This window comes from Agelaius phoeniceus, chromosome 6, assembly GCF_051311805.1.
Source record: "Agelaius phoeniceus isolate bAgePho1 chromosome 6, bAgePho1.hap1, whole genome shotgun sequence".
NCBI classification, from domain to species: Eukaryota; Metazoa; Chordata; class Aves; order Passeriformes; family Icteridae; genus Agelaius; species Agelaius phoeniceus.
The window spans coordinates 7,135,038-7,157,201 of record NC_135270.1 but is presented as its reverse complement, the minus strand read 5'-3'; the positions used below and the strand labels follow the sequence as shown (position 1 = coordinate 7,157,201).

The 22,164-nt window shown below is 37.6% G+C and overlaps 1 protein-coding gene across 9 annotated transcripts in view; it reads right to left on the bottom strand.

Annotated features, from left to right (window-relative positions):
* Positions 1–22,164, bottom strand: part of PPFIBP2 (PPFIB scaffold protein 2) — a 95,123-nt gene that overhangs the window by 60,914 nt on the left and 12,045 nt on the right. For 6 of the 9 annotated variants that reach the window (XR_013182654.1, XM_077179552.1, XM_077179549.1 and 3 more), the window contains exons 2-3: positions 15,890–15,987; positions 2,026–2,240 (exon numbers count right to left, since the gene is read on the bottom strand). Coding sequence is in view for 8 of the 9 variants with exons in the window: in XM_077179552.1 (XP_077035667.1) it covers positions 2,026–2,240; positions 15,890–15,953 (279 nt within the window). In the remaining variant the exon portion in view is untranslated. Of the gene's footprint in view, positions 1–2,025; positions 2,241–7,172; positions 7,299–15,889; positions 15,988–22,164 lie in introns of those variants that run through there. The other 3 variants (XM_077179555.1, XM_077179554.1, XM_077179556.1) reach the window with 3 other exon arrangements.

Below are 22,164 nucleotides of genomic sequence, written 5' to 3'. Positions count from 1 at the left end.
TGGCGTATGACACATATTAAGTGCCATGTTTCATAGCTCTGGGCTGGAATGAAGGAAATTTCAATGCGGGACACAACTATGAAATACATCTTTCATTACATTTAATGAGCTGAATTTTATCAGTTTTCTTCCACAGAAATCATATGTATGCTTGCAAATTTTATTTGCAGTTAAAAATAATTCAAGAAAGGTCTTCAAATACATAAGATTACTATCCATTTTCAATTAACACTCACAGCAGCTGTGCACTACCCTCCCTCGATGCAGAACAATGCAGAATATTTTAAAACCAGTTATCTCTCCATGCTGCACTAGAGATACTCCAAACAACACCTTCCCTGTTTTCTTGGTTCTGCATCCAGACTGCTTAATTGCTTTGTCAAATGAATACTACTCTTGATACAGGTCCAATTTTACTGTGAACAACACTGAAAATCTGGCTTTTATGCACTAAACTCATCTCTTAGCTATCATAAAGATTAGAAAAATAATTAAAATTTCTGCTGAGGCAAGCATTCGGTAAGAGCTGGCCTAAGGATATCTAAATCCAAAATCCAACACTGTACATGCAAATTAAACATTGCCTACACCTTTAGCTTTCAAAACTGGGACCAAATTCTCATTCCTTTCTCTCATGTGGGCCCAAACAGGATTTTCCTGCACTCTGTGAAGAATGCCAGGGAGCAAGCAGATGACAAGCTCAAACAAAAAAAACAAACTGGGGTTACAGCCAGCACTGGCAGCCCCAGCAGATCATAAACACCAAACCAGGGGCCACAGGCAAGGTTCCATGAAAGTCATATGCACTGACAAAGCCAGAAGGAAAACCATTAATCCAGGAAAATTTCTGGAGCTGGGGAAGCCACAGGTAGGTTTTACTCATGAGGATCCCACCAGTCCCTGGCAGTGGCAGGTTTGGAGAAGAGGAATCTTGTGTTTCTCTTCCTTTACACCCAGTGAGTCTCTTCTTTTGAGGTCCGTCTTAGGAACTGCTCCTCACCTGGAAAACCTCAGCCTTTTCCGTGCAGTCAGATGATTATTCCCCATCTATCCCAAGAGGAATGTCTCCCCTTTACAATCAAAGGCTTTCCTGCATTTCCTGCATCCTAAGACTGTAGGTCCTAGGACACAGAAATAACTTCTGCACCTAAAGTAGCTTTAATCCAAACTGCTAATGGATCATTTAATGCTAATATTATTCCCCATGTCAACCAGTGTTTGAACTAAGATGATACTTGGTCTCTCATTTAATGAATGATTAATTTTACTCATAGCTCTTGGGAAAATTGAAATAATACTAACCAGGTTTTCTTCTTTTATTCGTGAGGATCCCACCAGTCCCTGGCAGTGGCAGGCTTGGGGAAGGAGAATCTTGTGTTTCTCTTCCTTTACACCCAGTGAGTCTCTTCTTTTCAGGTCTATCTCTTCACCTGGTAAATCTCAGGTTTTTCCAGTGTGGCCAGAGGTTTATTCCCCATCTATCCCAAGAGGAATGTCTCCCCTTCAGAATCAAAGGCTTTCCTGCATTTACCCCCCCTGCTCTGGACATTTGTAATACTGATAACCAAGGCAATGCAGCAAGGAAAAGGAAATGAGGATCATCCTGTCTGGATCTGTCCCTTCAACAGACAATGCCACTCTATTCTAAACTGACAGTTTACAAGTTAGAAGTTTTGTAAATAGTTATAAATTTTTTATCTCCAGCAAGAAGATAAAGCAAACAAAATATATATTAAAAAAAAAAAACAACCACAGAAAAGGCAACTTTTTTGTACTTCATTTTTACTATCTCTTCTCTCCCCAAAGGACAAAATAAGGTCTTTTATCAACTTCTTCTACTCCTATATCTGCATTGCTTTAGAAATCTGTACATAAAACAGTGATATCCTCAGCTGTTATTGCTCACCACCCTCTGCAGTTCTCTAAGTATGCAGATATAATTTTTTATGGAGATTATTTAAGCATGGAAATACTTGACTCAACCCTGTTTGCAGGCAAAATGGAAAAGCTCAAATAAAAACTCACCAGGTTCTCCTCAAACCACTCCCGCAGACACAGTGCTGTGGCCCCTGGGATTTGGTTCCTCAGAGCTTCTTTCTCCTGAGGGTCCTCCAGCATCTCCAGGGCCATCTTCAGATCTTCCAGGAGGTGCAAAATTTGAAATGTGCCCAGGTACACTGATGGAGCAGGTGACACAATATCATAGCCACCATTAGCATACTCTGTGGCTGACTTTGTGCCTAAAGAAAAACAAAGTGAGGAGAGACAATAATGTCATATGATTTCTTTGGAGGTGGCAAATTAATTTTATACCAACCTTTGTAGGTACTGCACAGTACAATATATGGACTTGAGACTGACAAGTTTCACTCCAGGCTGAAAACCTTCATTTCAGGCTTAGAAATACCTGAATTAGTCTCTAGAGAAATCATGAAATCTGGAGAACCAAATGAAAGAGGTTTGTACATGCATATCAAAAAAGATTTTTGACCTAGATCACGTTTGCAATGTCCAAATTATAAATCCCAAAGCATATCCCAAATCACCTGTAGTTTTCCACAGTTGCCATGAGATGTCACTAACTTCTCAGCTACACCACTGAAAGTCCCCACACTGCACACTGCAAAGTAATGAATGACTGATGCAGCTCTCTGACAAGAAACTGGGATCTAAATAGATCATGTTACCAGATCTAGAAAAATATAAATGACCATGAGCAGGTTTAGAACTCTCCTACAGAGAACAACACCCAAAAAGGTAGCAATAAAAATAGCAAATGAAACTTTTCTAGCCTTATAAATTACAAAAAGCTCTTTAAATTGCATTGTCTCTCTCCTTCCAGTCCTCCAACATCAATATTTTTCTCAAAAATAGTAGGCACAAAAAAACATAATTCAATTATGGAAGTATTATAAATTTTACAAATTCTAATATCTCCAAAACTTATTTTCTTAGTACCCTGTGTGTTTCAATGAGATGCACAGTAAAATAAATTCTCTTTTCTCAGTCCTGAATTTCATTTAATTTAATTTCCTTAATTTAATTTAATATGCCTCTGTATCTTTAAGAAGCAGTCAGGTAGAAAATTTCTATTTGCTCTACTTTTAAAACTTTTTATTTACAATTCATTGCCTCATGTATATAATAGATTGTACACATATCTTCATTCATGTTCTCTCTGGCATTAAAAAAAAAATCACAATTTCCCTTCTTATTTGATATAATGGGAGATTTTTTTTAGGTTTTTGATCATTCACATTGTACTGGCTTCACATAGCATTTAGTATTCATTAGAAGACTACATAATTGATGCACACAAAGGGATTTTAATAATCTCCTTGCTGTTATTCTTTTTACTCCTATGTTCAACATAGTTTATGTGTTAGTAATGAAGGGAACAAAAAAATCTTTGACAATGACCTTCTAAATTTATTTTTCTCCTGAGCAGATGTATCTAATGTGATGCAAAAATGTATAAGGAATTCAGATTTTCTTCTTGAATGCACAGTACCTCACATTATTCAGTGTTAGTTTGCCTGCTGTGGTCATTTATCTACCATGATCTGGGCACTGCAAACTGTGTTTGAACCCAGTGTTTCATTTTACCTGCAGCCTGATACACATCTCATGAGTTCACCAACACTGGAGGTCCTAGGACACAGAAACAACTAAAGTAGCTTTTAATCAAACTGCTAATTGATCATTTAATGCTAATATTATTCTCCATGTCAACCAGTTTTTGAACAAAGACAATACTTGGTCTATCATTTAATGGATGATTAATTTTACTCACAGCTTTTTGGGAAAATTAAAATAATATTAACCAGGTTTTCTTCAAAAACTCTTTCAATCACCCAAAGTAGTCTGTCATGTCTTTGCAAAAAATTGTGTGGCTTGAATTCCACCATACAATCCATGTGGGGTTTTTTTTTGACAATTTTAAATAATGAAAATCCCTTCCTGGAAATTTTTCAAGGCTCTGTAGCAGGATTTTTCTTTTTTATTTTGGTAAAGCAACAGTCATTTTCACTACTGGAGCATTTCATATTACCTTAATCTCTTTTCTGACTCAGAATATTCTGTTTGATCCTGTTGACCTCTGCTGCTTATGAGTTTATTTTAATACCTCAAGTGCAAGATCTCATCTTAATTTCTGGCCAAGACCATGTGCAAGATAAAGTTTCTTCAATATCCGGTGCTCCAGGGATGCCACAGGAGACAACCTCACCCTGTAAACCAGCCTTGGCTTCCTGAATTACTTCCTTTTCAGGGGAGGATCAACTGTCTGCTCTGCAGGACTTGTGTTCTCTAACCCCTAAATGATATTTTCTTACGTATTTCTATGCTCTCAGCTACTCAGGCCAGCTTGTTTCTGTACCTACCTAATGCAGATCAATATTAAACTATTAAACTAAAAATAGCAGATTTCCAAATTGAGTAAGGGGCCATTTGGATCATATAACCAGTGCTATATTTTCATTCAGCCAGAGAGGTTTGTTCCATTCTGAGAGATGCACACACAAACTGATAACATGACCTTGACTTCTTAAGTAGCATTGATTCCTTGGTTATTGTGCCATTTCTCACTCTTTTTGGGAAACTCCATGCCAATATTTCCTTTTCGCTTAGCAAGCACTTTTCACCCTAGAAAATCAGACAGGATTCAAAACTATTTCAAAATCAGCTGTGGTGGCTACCCTTCCAATGAATTGGCAATTCAGAATATTTATGGAATGGGAGAAATTGAAAGGAGCATTCTGCTATAGATTTTTTCAAGATAGTTTTATGAATATTTTTTATTTATAGACAAGAGAAAAAACCAAAACTCCACCCAATCCAAACAAAACCACATAAACTTACAGACCCACAACAAATACTTCAGGTTAAAAAAAAAAAAAGCCAAGCTAAATACAATTTATTACAGCTGTTCAGGAGTTCAGTTGATTGTACTAGGTAGATTATATAGTCAAATAAACACCTCCATCAAATGTACCACTGTGACTTCCTCCAGGACATTATTGGTAACACCTTTGTTCACCAGCCCAAGTGACTCACTGTGTATCACCTCTTGCCTCAATCCTTGCTTTATCATAGCTACAACACTCCTGGCAGCATCTGCTTTCCACAGCAAACAATCCCAGGTGATGCAGGAGAATTCAGTTGATATTATATAATGTCAGTAATATTATATTAATTATATTATAATAATTACATATTAACTTTATGTATTATGTGATATTAGTGATATTAATTATATTATGTTAATTATATTATAATTGTATAATGTCAGTGATACTCACACATTTCATCGTGCCTTCATTTGATTTGCCTCTACCAAAATACCAGGGAAAACAACACGTACACACAGGGACTGCCATGTTTAAGAAACTGATTTTATAAAGGATAAAATTTCTAAAGTGCTGGAGCACAGGCAGAGCCAGCCAGGAATTCTGTGATTTCCTGAGACTGGGCATGCTCCATAGGCATCCTTGAGCTATCCAAGCTCTTCAACTGACAGTTCAGACTGGAAGAATTCTCTTCATCCTCACATTTTGCAAAATGCTGAATTACTTTAAAACTGGTTTGCTATGGACTGCTAACATGGTCCCTTTTATTCTCCTAGCTACAATGGAAAATGGAGAACTCCTTTGAATGCAACAAATAATGCACTTTTGGTACTAGGGACAGAAATGCAAAAATACAGAGCCCAACTCAGCATTTTAATTCAGAAAACTTCCTGATTTACTGGTAAAATTCAAATAAATCACAGGCTTGCTTGTCTTATTTGCTTTCCATGTAGTTTCATATTAAGTAGGATTGCACTGCTCACCAGAAGAACACACCCTGGAAAACAGAAGTGTGTAGGAGTAAATAATTGTAGGAGTAAATAATTTCTTTGCCTTGCTTTAAACCTTGGCATCATTGTACTGCAAAGTACATGAAGTTTTAGCACCAGACAGTAAGAATTTGGATATTATTGCAGATTAATGAAAATAAAAAGAAAAAGAGATGCCACACAACATTATTTGTTACCAGCATTTTCCACCATTAACAGCTGTCTATATCTGCGTAGCTTTATCATAAATAACTGAAGAGGGGAAGAATGCAGTTCAAACATCAGAATTTTATCAATACTCAGGAAAAATTATTAAAGTTTTGAACTCTTGCAAAAGGACTGATTTTTTTCTCGAGCAAGTCACAGTCTTCTTGTACCTCACTTCCTTTTCCAGGGGTAAACAGGACACAAGGGAATCTTTTGTCATGAAGTTTATATAATACCCAACACCGTGGTTTCCTAGTCTACTCCTGGAACACAATTATTTGTCATGAATGTTCACTTTAGAAGAGCAGGAAAAAAAAGAAAGAAAGGGAGAAAAAGTGTTGAAACTCAGACGTTCCAAGTAGCTCCCTCCTGGCCTCCCCAAACAGTCAGTGAGTGAAGGAGGTTAAAGGCAGCTGCACATTATATGTAGGCAGAAAGAATAAAATAAGTAATGAAACAAGCAAAACAACTTTTAAGTTACTCATTTCTCCCACCCTGACCGTGCAAGCACATTTTTTCTCTCAGAGTTCCTTGCAATTAGCAGAATGGCTTCAAAGAAACATTCCTTTTGGGCAAATACATAACCTATTCAGAAAACAGCACTGCCAGTAGCTTCCAAAAATAAATTACCAGGCACAAGTAAAGAAAGAGGTAAAAGCCCTGCCAGATTGAAAACCCCTCTCCTCAGCCCATGTTGTGTGCATTCATCCTTCACACAGCTTCCACCTCTCCTAGCAGTAGATGTTGTGTCTGATCTCTCACTTTCCCTTGCATCTTAACTTCTGATCCCCTGCATTCATCCTTTTCATCTCAATTTTTTCATTCTCAAACTGGCTGAGCTGGAAAAAAAAATTCCAGGTAATGTACAATTCAACCATCAGTGGTTAAAAATAGATTTTCCTGAGAATGCTGGCTCCTTTAGATCACAAATCAGCAAAAAACAACAAAAGCCCCCCAGCAAACACCAAAACCTACATCTTTGCTGGATAAGGATGACTTTCTATAAAGCTGAAAATAATAATGAGTAACAATATTGACATCTGACCAAAGTGGTTAGAATAAAGTTATAAACATACCTTTCCTCTGGCCTTTCAGTCAATCATTACACTGCTAGAGAACATATTTTTACCTGAATTTTTACTCAGTGAGCATCTAGGTTGTCCAAGTTCTTCCTCCCTCCTTCAAGATTACACAGTGCAATTTTCTTTGAAGCACAAGTTTTCTTTTCCTCACGAAGACAGCCTTGAAAATGTGAATTTATGTAAACTAGCAGTAAGGGCTGGACAGGACATATTTCAGCCTCCTGGTTCCTAAGCCTCCTGCAGAAGGAGTGAAGAGGGAGCTCACACAACTCTTTCTTCCCATACTGTGATGCAGAATACATCACAAACTGTGTGTTTTGAATCACAGCTCATATTAACTTCTCCTCAAATCTCTGCTTTTAGATCTTTAACTACAGGGAAAAGTAACTATTAAGCTGGATTAGCAGGAAGCCCTAGGAAAAAATTTCCAAGCCTAAAAACACTAATGACCACATTCAGATGAGAACTTCATGCAGCTCAGATGATTTTCAGCTGAGCTCTGCCTACAATCACACACAGAATCTTTCAGACAATTTCCAAGAACTGTCTATAATTTCTTATGCAAATTATAGGTGTAATTACTCAGAACTTCTTTCCTACAAGCTTCTAGACGCTGAGCTGTGATGTGCAGCACTTTTAGGGACTGCAAACACAGCTACAGCAAAGAAAGTCTCTCCTACCCAGAAACACAAGCTAAGCAGCCTGGTGAAAAAAAAGGAGGATGGATTATGCGGCTGTGATGGAGGTTTGGGGCTAAGTCTCCATTGCATAGGAAAAACAGGATCAACACATTTATTAAAGAATAAAAAATACTTGCAAGAATTTTCTCTCTTTTTTTTTTTTTTTAATTACACATGAAAAAGGAGTGTAGTTAGGGCCAGTTAAACCATTAATCTAAGTAAAACAGTGTTTTTAGCACAAAATCTGTAATTGTTTGTAATAAGCAGTAGTAAGATCATTCAGTTTGTGAGGAAGTGAAGGAAACTTGTTTCATTAAGATTACCCAGTTTTCACTTTTAAAAAGACTCTTGAATCAATTTCATTAGCTTAAAGGAAGAAGTGGACAACATACAATTTTGAATTTAACGATACCAAACTCCTTTAAATTTAAATTTTAGCAATCTGTCCACTTGCCTGTTAAAGAACTGACTCATTCATGTACTGAAGAACAGATCACATCATACAAACTACAAAAGGACCTTTGTGTCTCAGATTTTCAGTCCCATGGGGTTTTGGCCATCATGGTTTAACTGCCTTTCTTTGCCACATGTTGTATCTGCAGCTATTTACATTTCTGTTTCTTTTCAGCCCTTCCTCAAAACTCAGTAAAAACAGCGTTGATGTGTGGAGTTTATTTGGTGTAATTGCAAATGCATTGCTACAGTTTGGTAAGTTGGTGTAAGTGTCTAGGACACTACAGCATTTCTGCTGTTTTATACTAAAAAAAACCCTATCTCTTGTAAGGAATAAAAGATTTTAGGTAGCATATTTAAACTGTAAGTATTTTTCCATTTTGAATTAGTTTTAACTCCCATTTTCAAGAAAACTTCTAATTTTGTGGTTTTGCTGGAAAGGCAGAAACACTTGCAAGGGAAGTTAAAGACCAAATAGATCAGTAAATCAGTTTGACTGGTACCTTCAAAGGACCCTACAGCAAACAATTTTAAACACCTGTTTTTAAGAGAATAATTAAGTATTTATAGGAAAGATGATCTCAGTGCTTTCAGCTCTGTAAGTTCTGCAGTTCTGCCCTGTTTGCACAGGGAATCCATCAGTCCATCAGCAATTTTGAGAGGCTCCCCTGTCCATCCTGTGCTCAGAGCCCCATGATTTTGAGAAAGTGAGAATGGGAAGCATGTCTGGGGACAGCTGTAGTGACCTCTTGCAAAGTGAAGCACTCAAAATTGAGGAAATTCCAAAGGTCAGGTTGCTCTGGCAACCCTGGGGAAGGGATCAGCAGCCAGTCCTGTGTCACAGACACCTTTTATGAAAAATCCTTTCCTTAGGATTTTTCCTACTGAGAAGCTGAGAGGCCTCAGGAACAAAATGTAAACAATGATTATCTGCTGCTGTGGAATGCAACAGGTACATCTGTGATTGGTTTCATTTGGTTGTTTGTAATAATGGCCAATCACAGTGAGGTGGCTTGGACAGAGAGTCCAAGCCACAGACCTTTGTTATCATTCTTTGCTATTCTATTCTTAGCTAGTCTTCTGATGGAACCTTTTCTTCTATTCTCTTAGTATAGTTTTAATGTAATATATATCATAAAATAATAAATCAAGCCTTCTGAAACATGGAGTCAGATCCTCGTCTCTTCCCTCAACCAAGAACCCCTGTGAACACCATCACAGTCCTGCACAGGCATAAAGCAGCATGCAAGGTGCCCTGATTTTCACATGCTTTTAAACCAAAAATGCACCTAGACACTTATGCAAAGTCTTAACCTGAAGGCTACAGCATGCGTAAAAGTCTTAAATAGCTGGTTATGGTAACAAATGGCTGTAATGGTTACTCAAGTGTGTACATTTGTTTTAGGTGTTGTTAACAAAATTAAAGGCAAGGCCACAGAGAGCTGGCATGAAACAGGAAGAACTGAGTAAATAGAAAAACAATGAACTGCTCTATTTTTAAATGTTTAAAATATTTTAATTGCTATAAATAGGTTATTGTTGATATCTGAGGAATTAACTAATTCGCTTTTCTGAAGTCAAGTATCTGAAAATAAATGTCAGCAGCTTAAACAAATTTTAAATGGTAAAAAAATAAACCCCCACAAATTATAAACCATAAATATTTTGTTCAGCTTTTTTGTTTCCTCCTCTAATATCCTGGATATTTAGAGGTCACACACAACTTTTATCTTTCCTTTCCCCTCAAGCCCTCATCATTCTTGACACAAAGTTTTCTGGAACTGTTATGACAGGAATTTATTTATTCCTCTATCAAAGACCTTGTTTCAAGTAATTTTCTATGTAATTTCCTTTTTCGTATCTCTATTGCTGTAAGATTTATGCATAAACACACTGTAGTTAATGGTTAAAAAAGCCACAATCTTATAACCTCACAAATGCTACTGCATAGCAGTAGCAAGATACATAAGTGCTCTAGGTATATTATTTCTTTTGTTCAGAAAAAATAGCCTAAATCATTGATTGAAAAATAACAGAAAATAAAAAGGAAATGCACTAATCATAACTGAAGCATAGCCTTTTAACACAATTGTAATTTATTTAGAAAATGCAAGAAAACCACTGCAACTGTTGTTGTCCACTTACTCTGAACTACAATGAAGGAAATTGCAAAGTATTTAAATTGTTCTGTTGTGCTCATCATTATTTTAAATAGTCAGTTCTGTGCTCTGAAGTGAAATTCCAAAGATTCCTATTATAAAGTTATACACCTTTACCATAGAAACCAAACTTTTGAGTTTGAAAGTGTTGTGAACCTTGAATAGGATTTAAGTGATAAAAATATAAAACTGTTTGGAAGTTGAACAAATTGAAAAGAACAAATAGAAGCTATTTTCTAGCCATTCTACAGAGTCCCAGGTATGCCCATCAGCTGCATGTCACCCAGCATGGACTTCAAATGAGACCCACCAGCACCTCCCCAACACACAAAAATAGGATTAAGTGCTCTCTGTCTGGTTTGCACAATTTCAATCCCTCATGAAGCAGAACAGAGGTGTCCATCCTCCTCAGTTCAAGTGCTGTGAGACTGAATGAATGCTGTGATGACATGTGGCTATTCAGGAGTGAAGGATGAGGTCACCAGGAAATATTGTGATTTCCTTTTATTTATCTAGGAACTCAGTGAAAACTCTGTTCCACAGAACCTAAAGCCCCTCCAAAGGAGTTCAAGTGAGTGGCAGTGCTCTTTTTTTCTGTAGAAACCAAGTTCTAATCACTTATTAGAGATGATTTAATAATCCCTATAACAGCTCCTCCTTCAAATTCTGGCTGGTAAATCCCACGAGGAAAATACATTAAACTCGAACTAAAAGCCTGTTTATCTCTGAAGTACAATTTCCTCTGGAGGCTCCTTTTCCAGCAAGGCTGTGGGCAGTGCTGGGTTCCTAACACAGCAGCCAAAGCCATGAGCTTAACACCAACATTCTGCCAGCTCAGGAGAGGGGAATTCAAACATGAATACTCCTTGCTCAACTTTTTAATTGCATTTACTTTTTCATCTTTCTGTGCTAATACTGAAGCATGGATACAGACGCATGTGATTACACATTTAACTTTCTCATTATTTTCCAGTGAGCAATAATTGCAGGAGCTCTGGTTAAAAGGAAACTCAGTTAATTACATTGATGACTTAGTGAATTTGAAGAGACTGTAGCAAACTATATTGTGATGGGAGTTTTTAGATTTTACAATTAATTGTCATTAATCACAAAGGAAAATAATGGATTTAAAAACTGATTATGGCGAGAAGCAGTTTGATATAAAATATTTGTAAAATAAAAACTGTATTAATTTGTTATGATATATTGCAAAGAAAAATAACCAAAATCTACAGTCCTATGAAGAAACACATCTTAATAAATGGATACAAGTTGAATAAAAGGAGAAGTAATGACTTGGTTAAAGCTCAGAGGAAAACAATGCCAAAGTCATGCACCTTAAATGAAGAATGAGTAGATGGATCTGATATATGGTGCTTTTTTTTAGAGGAAGCCTCTGTTTGGAGTGCAAGTCACTCCAGCTAATGGCTAAGTGATGTGCATTGACAATCACATTAGCCCTTTTTGCTATTTTAGTCAAATAAGGCTAATCATTTAGTGTGCCTAATTTATATAGCTATGAGGGCGGGTTATCAGTACAGATGTACCGAGGCATAAAAGACTTGGGAACACTGACCTATCTGTCAAATTTGATCAGGCCCAGTGAAATTCAATTTGTTAATCTTGCCTCACAATCCTCCCCTCATGCAGTCTGAGCACTAATAGGTTTTGTGCTGCACTGAGAATGAGCACAGGCTGCAATGAAACTTCTTGGCTGGATTAATCAGTATCATGCATGTGAGATGTTAACTCCTGGAGCAAGGGGTAGTGTCAAAGACATATTTTATGAAAAATCCTTTTGCCAGGATCTTTTCTCCTGAGATACTGAGAAGCTTCAGCTTCTCCATGTTTTGCTGCTTTGGAATGTGATTTTGAGAATTGTTTACCCAGCATGTGAAATTGTTTTTACTTGATGACCAATGACTGCCACCTGTGTCGAGGCTGTGAGCAACCACAAGATTTTATTATATTATTTTATTAATAGAAGGAATAGAATTCCTTCTATTCCTTGCTAGCCTTCTGATGAAATCCTTTCTTCTATTCTTTTAGTATAGTTTTAATATATCACTTTCTTCAATATAATATATATCATAAAATACTAAATCAGCCCTCTGAAACATGGAGTCAAGATTCTCATCTCTTCACTCATCCTGGGACCTCTGCAAACACCACCACAGGGTAGGACTTCTAGAATTGGAAGGCTAAAAGTGAAAATCTGTAAATACTTGTGATATATATTTGCATATACCCAGTTCTTACCCTAAATGGCCACAATTCAATGTTTTATTGATAATGAAGAGAACAAAAGAAATGAGGGCTGATTAAAGAGATAGGATGCTCCCTTTTTGCATGCATACATATACATTTATACTCAAGGTTCAAAAGTTAAACAATGTCAGATATACATCTCTGGACTTCCAAATTCTCTAAAATGGAAGTAAAGCTCACTTTGTGCCTAAAGATGAAGTTTCTGAGGTCAAGAGAAGCATGTGGCTCTCCCAGTATTCACTCAGACCTCATTGCAAAAGAAAATGTCATTTTTATCAGCTACCTAAGTTTACCTAAGTAAACTTGGTCTTTGAATCCTGGAGATGTCCATAGATTCTGGATACAGTGAATTGAAATAGCACAAGCTCTTAAAAATTACTTTTTGCTGTTTCCTGTCAACTCTAAGAGCAGCTACATTTGTACAGATGATTTTTCCCATGTTTGAAGCTCTACCTGGATGGGATGTTTGACAACAAACCCAGATGTTTTCTGCATCAAAAACAATATTCAAATCATTTTGGCTTGGCAACTTGACCTAATCCATATGACAGCTGAACCTATTTTTAAAGGGAACTTGGAGAATCATTATCTGGACACGATTTCCCAATTCTCCACTGATTTGAGGCTTATCAGCTGTTGCAGACTCTGGGATGACATACAGTGTTTTAATGCTTGATAATTCTCTAATTTCACATGTGTTATTGATTGTGTATATTATTTCAATAATTCCTAATTGCTGTCAGCTTGTTTACTACATGCATTGTTTTGCTCTGATGTTTCTCCATGCTTGTAACTAAAGGATGGTAGAAAAATTCACTACAGTATTAGAGTCATCCTTTCAAAGGAGTTTTCTACCTTGTATTTTCTCTCAACACCATACAGGACAAGAGACCATTCCTGTTTTCCAGTCCCTGCCCAAATTGCATACAGAAGCTTACTGGATTGAATTAGGGAGAGTCAAACTCGAATTATCATTCTGTGCCTCAGTTTCAGACAAATTGGGATAACAGCTGTATCCAACTATAGACTCCAGCAGATCTACTTGGTCCTTCAATCATGCCAGAATATTCAAGAAATTGTTCTGGAACACAAAGAACATTGGCTAGAGGACAATGACAACAGACTTAACTGGTCTTAAAAAGTTTTATCTATTCCTGGCAATAGAAAATAATAAAGAAATAAGGTCAACAACCTTTCCAAACAACTGAGTTTTTCCCTAAGTATAGGAATAAATCAATGTTTCTTTATTAGTACAGGTAGATATAACACTGAAATCATATGGGAAGCATTCAATTAACATCCATGAGGCTTGACAGATGCACTGTCTGGGAAATATTTTGTTTTTTCTCCCATTAGATATCTTTATATAAGCCTGTTCTCAATGTTATGCTGCCTATCAGTGGACATCAGACTGAAAATATAAGGAATGCAAAGTCACAAAGTCAACTCTCCTGGAGAGGTTGCTCGTGACCACTGTGGAAATAAACCCCGCTTGCCACTGGAGTTTTATTTATGCCTGAATCTTTTTACTTTAGGGCTTTCTCACCAGCACAGAACAGCTGTGATCAGCTGATTTCCAGGGAACAGTTCTTCCAACATCTGCACAAGTTCTACACCACCAAGACACCCAAGTGATGGGGGTAAAAGTGATGTCATTTGAAAGCCTGAGAAAATTTCATTTTATTCCTTATTTATCAAGATTAAACCCTGAAATGGTATGGCACAAACAAACAATCTGAAAAAGGAGCAGGGAAAAGAATATTAAAATCAACCAACCAACCACTGAACCAAAAGAAAAGCTCTCTTCTGGCCCAATTATTATTCTGACATGAAATTTAGGAAAAAAATTATTTTCTTAGGCTGTCATATATTGCTATTTAATCAGTTCTACCACATATTAGGAGGTTATCTTTCCATACCATGAAAAAACACCCAGCACTAAAGACCTTTTGCCATAGCCAGGACTTGCCTCATGACTGATGGGTCCTGGAAAAAAAAGTCTCTAATCTGAAAATCAATTTAAATAGAGTGACTCTTTTTTTCTGTCTCTTGCTTTTTCTGCAGAATGGAGCCACCAGTACATCCATGATATTCCCCAGTGTGAGTGGAGCTGGGTATAAATCACCACAGAAGAGAGACACCAAGTTCCATTTGTGTGCAGGTGATTTCTGAGCACAGCTTCCATGGCATCCCAGTGGCCAAAAAGTATTGCAGTTCTCTAGTTTATGAATTATGGTTTGGGACTTGCTTTCCTTATTCTCTCCTTATACATCTGAGGGAAGTTCAATACTTCCCTATCTATGGTGTTTTGTTAGGTGTGAAAAAATAAAATCTCAGTTATTTCTGTTGGTTAAAATCTTGTTAGAATAGGGTTTTGCACTCAGGACAAGGAAACACGTGTGTGATTTTTCCTATTTGCTTAGGACTCATATGAGGATGCAAAAAACAAACAAACCAAACCCTAGTGATTGTTTAAACTAAAAAAACCTGGATAGTGATCTAGCCTGATGGTGACATTTAAAGCCTCATATCAGTCTCTGGACAGAGAGCTCTCCTAGAAGAGCAGGAAGATCAAGGAGCAGCACAACTGCAGCTGATGTCATTGACTCCATCACCAGGGAAGAAGGCTCAGCTTGGGTGAGCCTATAAATCCCAATTTAGATTTATAAAGCTTTAGTGAATTCTTTGCCGTTGTGCACAAGTGAGATCATGGCCCTACCCTGACACTCCTTTAAGGAGCTCCTGCTGCATGGTGTGTGAGCACAAACCCCAGGGCATAATAAAAGTTACGTATATTTTTATTTTTACATATTTTTATATATCTCTATGTGCAGATGTTTGATGCAGTTATAAGTTATCCAGCTAGCCAGAAGACTTGGTGAAAACTTTTTAAACTCATATTGAAATACAAAACTAACATTTGGATGTTGCCACATGGCTGAGGATGTGTTTAAGTAAACATAGAGCATTAAAGCAAAGTAAACCTCTCTCACTTCAATGTTCACTTGTCTGAGGGGAAATTTTAGGGCTTATTTTACTTCCTTTATTTTGCTTTCAGCTTTCTCCACACAGCTATTGAACCAGAGTGTTAATAGTGAAATCTGCATCTCAGAGAACCTGATAAATTGGGAATAATTATTAAAAAGCAAACCAGACATAGTTAAATCTCAAGACAGTGTGCTGTAAAACAATGCATTGTTGTACCTGCAATGATGTCATCCATTTGCTCCAAAGCTGCTTCCAGCATATGACTGGCATCAGAAGCCATCCTGTGGGATTTCTTCAGATCTTTACTCCCTCTACTGAAAAGACAGAGTAAACCATATGTATTACACTAAATAGCCTGATGGCAAAATATATGTGACTGTCACATTATGCATTAGGCTACACAAACAAAACCCATACTACAGCCTGATAATAAGAAAACTAAAAAAACTATTCCTGTTCTTGATAGATGACTTGGGAGTTCTGATTCTTTTTTTTAAAGAGATTTTACTAAAACTTTACTTTATGCAAATAAAGAAATCCCAAAGAATTTCAAATACTGGAAGCCCAAGATTCTCCTGCTCCTCATCCTTAACAATGGTTTCCTAGATTCAAAGTTCAGTGCATTTCAGCCTTTTCCTATGTGGGGAAAAAAAGAGGATTGACTAAGATTCAATAAAGGAATGAAGACATGGGGCAGAACATGTCTTTCCTACAAGCAAAAATCTGTAGGAATTCTGCTTTTTGATTTTTTCCTTAATAGTAAAGAAAATTCTGAAATATTCTGTGTTTTCACCATCGCCATCTCTTTCATGACACCAAAAATCCCATTTTTTCCTGTTCAAATACCAAAATGTCCCAGGTATGAGTTCTCTGAATTTACTGCTGCTACTATAAAACAGGATTAAATACATTCATGTTACCACCTGACACTGGGGATAACAAAAAAAAAAAAAAAGAGAAAAACCTTCCAGAATGAGTCCCTGCTGGAATTGGTGCTGCTGGACTCTAAGTCAAGCAGCAGCTGCTGCTGCCAACAGATGACATTTCAAAGGGGAGAAGAATTTATGCAGTCTATTTCACTGCCAGTGAAAAAATCCCCTTTTGCACATCACTTCATGGCTGAGGCACGAGAGCAGTGCCCACACAGAGAGGAAACAGGGATGACTCCTGTGCCTGTGGCTCACAGGGCTCCAGCACAGCTCAATGCACCCACAGAGCCCACAAAGGCTCACAGTATTTTGATTTCTTCTCCATGAAGGCTGCAATTCAGTCTCTCAGCATTCAGTCTTTTTTTTTTTTCACAGCGAGTTGTAAGAGCTGTGGTTGAAAACTGTGCGATTTTAGCAGATGTCACCAAAGATACCAGTCTGACAATGGACAGAGGTATCCTTCAAATAACTCAGGTTGTGAGTAGGTGTAAATGCAATGGGCCTATGATTCCAATGCTATTGAAATGCCACAAATATGTGTTTATCATGGGATTACTTGTGCTAAGAAATGAAGCAGTTTACATTGAAATAAATATTACAATGAAAATTTGCACCATCCGACCAAAATTATTTTCTTCTCTTGAAAACTAATAATCCTGGGACATGGGTTTTTCCTCAAAGAAATGGGTTTCCTCTTCAAAGAAAGCTAACTTATTAAGAACCTCTGTGTTATCAGCATCCTATGTTGATTCCAGTTAATGTAGATAACCCCAGGATCCAGACAGACAGAAGCAGGAATGAGTCAGGAACTGCAACATTCTCATTTGAACTCTGCCATTTACAGCTTGTCACAGTGGGTAAACCACGATTTAACTTCAGATCACATTGATCTGAAGAGTAATGTGAGAATGCCTCATCCCCACTGTCACCCTAGGGTCAGATTAATGGAAATGAATCAGTGGTTTTGGTCCCTCAGTTTTTTTTTGTCAAAATAATCTCTTAAGTACAAGTGATGCTAAATTTAACCAAAGTACACGTCACCCAAATATTTCACTGAATGGCACTGGAAATAACATAAATTTTGCTCAGGATAATCTGGAAAGTCATTAAGTCAGCTGATATAAACTTAAAATTTCAGAGTGCTTTCTTTCACATGTGAACTTTCCAGACACTCCCCCCGATCCCGCTGCTTCCATTTGCGGGTTTTTGGGAGACTTCCATCTTCTGTTGCCACATCACAGGCCACCAAAGCCCTCTCAGCTGCAATGATTCTCCTTCCTTGCAGTATTTCCTCTAGTTCAAAGCAGCCATACCACGGGGAATAATCACCTACAGGGGGCCAACAGGTGGCAGAGGGGCACCAAGGCTCCCATGCCATTCCCCCAGGAATGCATGGCCACCAGCTCTGTGGGGAAATCAGGGCAGCAGATCTCTGGCTCAGAGTTAGAAGGCAGAAAAAGACTGAAAACCGCTAAATATAGCATAGAATTCCTAATTCTAGGTTGCACTCCATGCTTTTATTTGTGATAAAAACAGCACACCACTGGAGCAGTGCATGGCTGTTCAAACAAGAAATGCAGGACTACATTTCTTGTTAACATCTGATGGAGTATTTCATCACTTGTGGTGACAAAGGCACAGAAAATGCTGATATACTGCATTACAAACTTGAAAATTCACTGATGGAAAAACACCTCCCATCAAAGCCTTGGCAAAACCCCGAAAGTTTGGCTGAAACACTCCACCAGAAGTGAATTTCCGATCTCCTCCCTGCCTCCACAGCCTATTTTCTCACCTGTACCCACTGAGGCTTTGCTGCCTAACTGCATTAAGCTATAGCAAAACCTGCTGATCAAACAAGGATTTATTAATAAAAGCAATGTTCTTTGCTCCAGAGAGATAATGTAATATTACTCGTTTGACATCTTTTTCTAGACAGACCTGTTGTGTGTGCTCCAGGCAAGTCTCACTTTCCCAGACACTCCCTCTTTACAGTTTGGCTGCTCTGAGCAGTATTAATGAAAGAGCTTGTTAGATCTCCTGGGCTTTCAACTACCATTTATGATCTAATTCTATAGAAATATCTTCAACTATGGATTTTTAAAAAAAATTATTAAATAACAAGACACTTGTAACAGCCCCTCAAACAGGATCCATCTGTTTGCTGGTATTTAATTACAAATATTTTTTACAGTTTTCATTCCTGAATGACATCAACATATGCAGAACACCATGACTTATTTACTTATGTAAATATATACATATATTTAAAAAAGAAAAAAAGCTTTTTCAGCTTTGGTAAGGATTGCACAAAAGCTACCTTTCACATTACAGTACAAGCTTCAATATTAGCAAATTCTAACCTTCAGGATTTATTAGATTAATTCACATGCCAGCAAAATACAAGAACCAGGCTACTCACCTTTTCAGGTCTCTAGGAAGAAAAGAATTTACTTTTTTGCCTGACCAGTGAAAATTCCTTGCTATTAATAGCTGAAGTTTTACTGTTAAGCAGACATAAATCTAAATTATTATCATCCCTTCCAAGCCACATGCTCATATTCATTTAGAGCCCAGCCCACAGAGATATTGCAACCCTGTTTGTTATAATTGCCTAAGTAATGACATCTTCCAGGAAGTGCAGACAGAGCAAACTGGTCTGAACTCCTGAAATTTATTCTGCTAAGATAGTTTTGCACTGTACAACCTAATCTGAGATTTGCATTCCAAATAAAATGAAAAATCTCTGGTGGAACTATTGTGCTCAGAGCCAATATATCCCTTGCAAATTTCTTAGCCTACATTCTCTATGTAAAACTACAACTTACTGTGTCCAAAGGTACATAATATTTAACAGACATCTTCACTGTGAGCAAGATGTTCTTCAGATGTTCTGAAAAGCCTTAATTAAATTTGAATCTTTCATAGCTGGCTTGAACCAGCAGCTGCTCAGAGAGAAGAATATGAACAACATGAATTCAGGCAACTCAGATGTTTTCCCAAGGTTGCTCACAATAATGAGGTTATCAACTTTATCAATTATAAGGGGTGTGCTTTTTGATAGAAACTCCAGAAATCCAGATCTTGTCTGTGGCCTACAAATTCCTCTCACATTTAGCTGACACATGTAACAATTAACTACCACCACCTTTTTTTTCCTAGGATGAATAAACACATGCTTGTAAACTCTTTAAATACTCAGATTTGAGTATTACATTGCTTTGTACTTAATGGCATAATGAAATATCAAGTGCCTTGGGTAAGCTCAGAAGTCCTCCAAGCTTTCCTTCAGCTGCAAGATGACTCCTGCCCTGGAATGCAGAAATCTGCCCAACTCCCACCCTTTTTTTCCCTTTCTTTTCCCCCAGCCACACTCTGTGCAGCATCCAGACAGGAGCACAGCCACTGATTCATCCCTCCAACTCATGGCTCCATCAGGTACAAAAGTTATAAATTCATGTTTGGATCCTGGCCTTTTAGAACCTGCTGGAACTCTCTAATTAAGGTAATCCTCAATCCTGACTAGCAATCCAGGGAACAGAATCATCTCTGATGGTCACTAGAATGACTGCCTGAGGAATGCTACTCCTCTCCAGCCAGAAATCCCAGTTATCTGACAGCTGGGAGAGCTGGGCTTGCTCAGCCTGGAGGAGAGAAGGCTTCAGTGAGACCTTCCAGCAGTTTTCCAGGGAGAGGTGGAGAGGGACATTTCACAAGGGCAGTAGTGACAGAACGAGAGCTAAGAGCCTTAAGCTGAAGGAAGGCAGGTTTGCATTCAATATCAGGAGGAAATTCTTTACTGTGAGGGTGGGCAGGCCCTAGCACAGGGTGCCCCAGAGAAGCTGTGGCTGCCCCTGGATCCCTGGAAGTGTCCAAGGCCAGCCTGGACAGGGCTCTGAGAAACCTGCCCATGGCAGTAGGGGTGGAACCTGGTGATCTTTGTGGTCCTTTCCAACCCAAACCATTCTATGGTTCTACCTTAAATTTCATTTATTTTATAATACAGACAGTACTTGCTCAATTTCCCCTTCATATGCTTCACTGGAATAGGCAGAAAAATAAAAACCCTCTTCTTTCATTGATTATCCATTCTGTAATAAGTAAAATCAAGGTTATTTCAAAGGGTTTTTAAGAACAGCTAGGCTAGGAATAGAATAAACCAAGTTTATTTTGAGCTGGAAAGTGTGAATTGCCCACAGGGAGGCAGAATAGGCAGCTCTAAATAGAAATATCAATTAGCCAAAGTTAAACAAAGACCTGATAGCAAATCACTTCAGGTAGGTGTCAGAACTGCTAGAGTCTTTATTCAACATGTTGCTGGGTATCCTTATATGAGGGGATATCCTGAAGTGAAGCACCTTGGCACTGTAAAAGTACCATATTTGTGTGTTACTGATGAAAGTCAGAGCAACAAGTAAAAAGCAATAATGCTTTTGAACATAATGTGTTAAATAATTTCATTTAAAATACATAGCTAAACTTACTGCACTATGAAGTGGCCAAGTCAAAGCCAAACATCTCTTTTCAAAAAGTAAACCCATTAAGTTTGCTAATACAAGTCTGAATTTCAATTCTGGGGAGAACAGAAGGTAGAGGAAAAAAGGAAGCCCCCTTTAAAAAAATGTTAGATCTGATTGATACTTGATTCTTCAAAACACAGACCAGCTCACAGCAACTCCTCCACAGGGCTGATGGATATTGAGTTACAGCTCCTCCTGGTACCATAACCAAATTTCCTGACTCATGTTTGCACAAAGTCTCATCCTTATAATTAAGAGCTGACGCTGACAGAATGGCATGTGCAAAGTGAGCTCTCTTCAGCCCCTCTCTGTAACACTTCCAGCAACTGCAATTTCAGTCCTCAGTGCAGCTTTAAACTTTGTCCATAAAAGCTTAAAAAAGTCCTTCATCATTTAATTTCATGTTGTTATCAGATATCTGAAGTTTTCTGTGTTACACGAAGTATAAAGGAAAAATGTTATAGCTTCTGACTTTGCAAATCTTAAGACCAAAATTGCATTAATTGTTACTGTATTAAGTCCAAAAAGTCTAATTATTTTAGTTCACTTCTCTGTCATCTAATTAATTAAAATTAAAAAAAAAAGGCAACACAATGAATAAATAGTTTGGATATAAACTTCAGCTGAACCTGATAAAATACAAGAGACAAAAGTCTCTGAGCCAAAATGTGAACATTTCTGCTCTTAAAATAAACAAATACAAAAGTCAGATTTGGTATTGCAGTTCACATCTAGTTCAGAGAGTTTTACAACTAAGAAAAGTTAGATCCTTAAAATTTCAAAATTTAAAATAAACCGTGGGGTTTTTTTAAAATTATTTTTCCTTCCAATCTCACTGGCCTCAAGGTCACAGCTCTGAATTTTCTTCCATGAAGGTCAACATTTCAATGAGATCTTTGAAGTTGCTTAAATCCAGCTCCAGTGCCTGGGAAACTGCTCAGACCACACCTTCCCCCACACCCCACATCATGTAAGTAAATTCATGCTCTGGTAAATTGGAAGGTGAGGAATTATTATAAAAGTAAACACAGAACTCATGCAC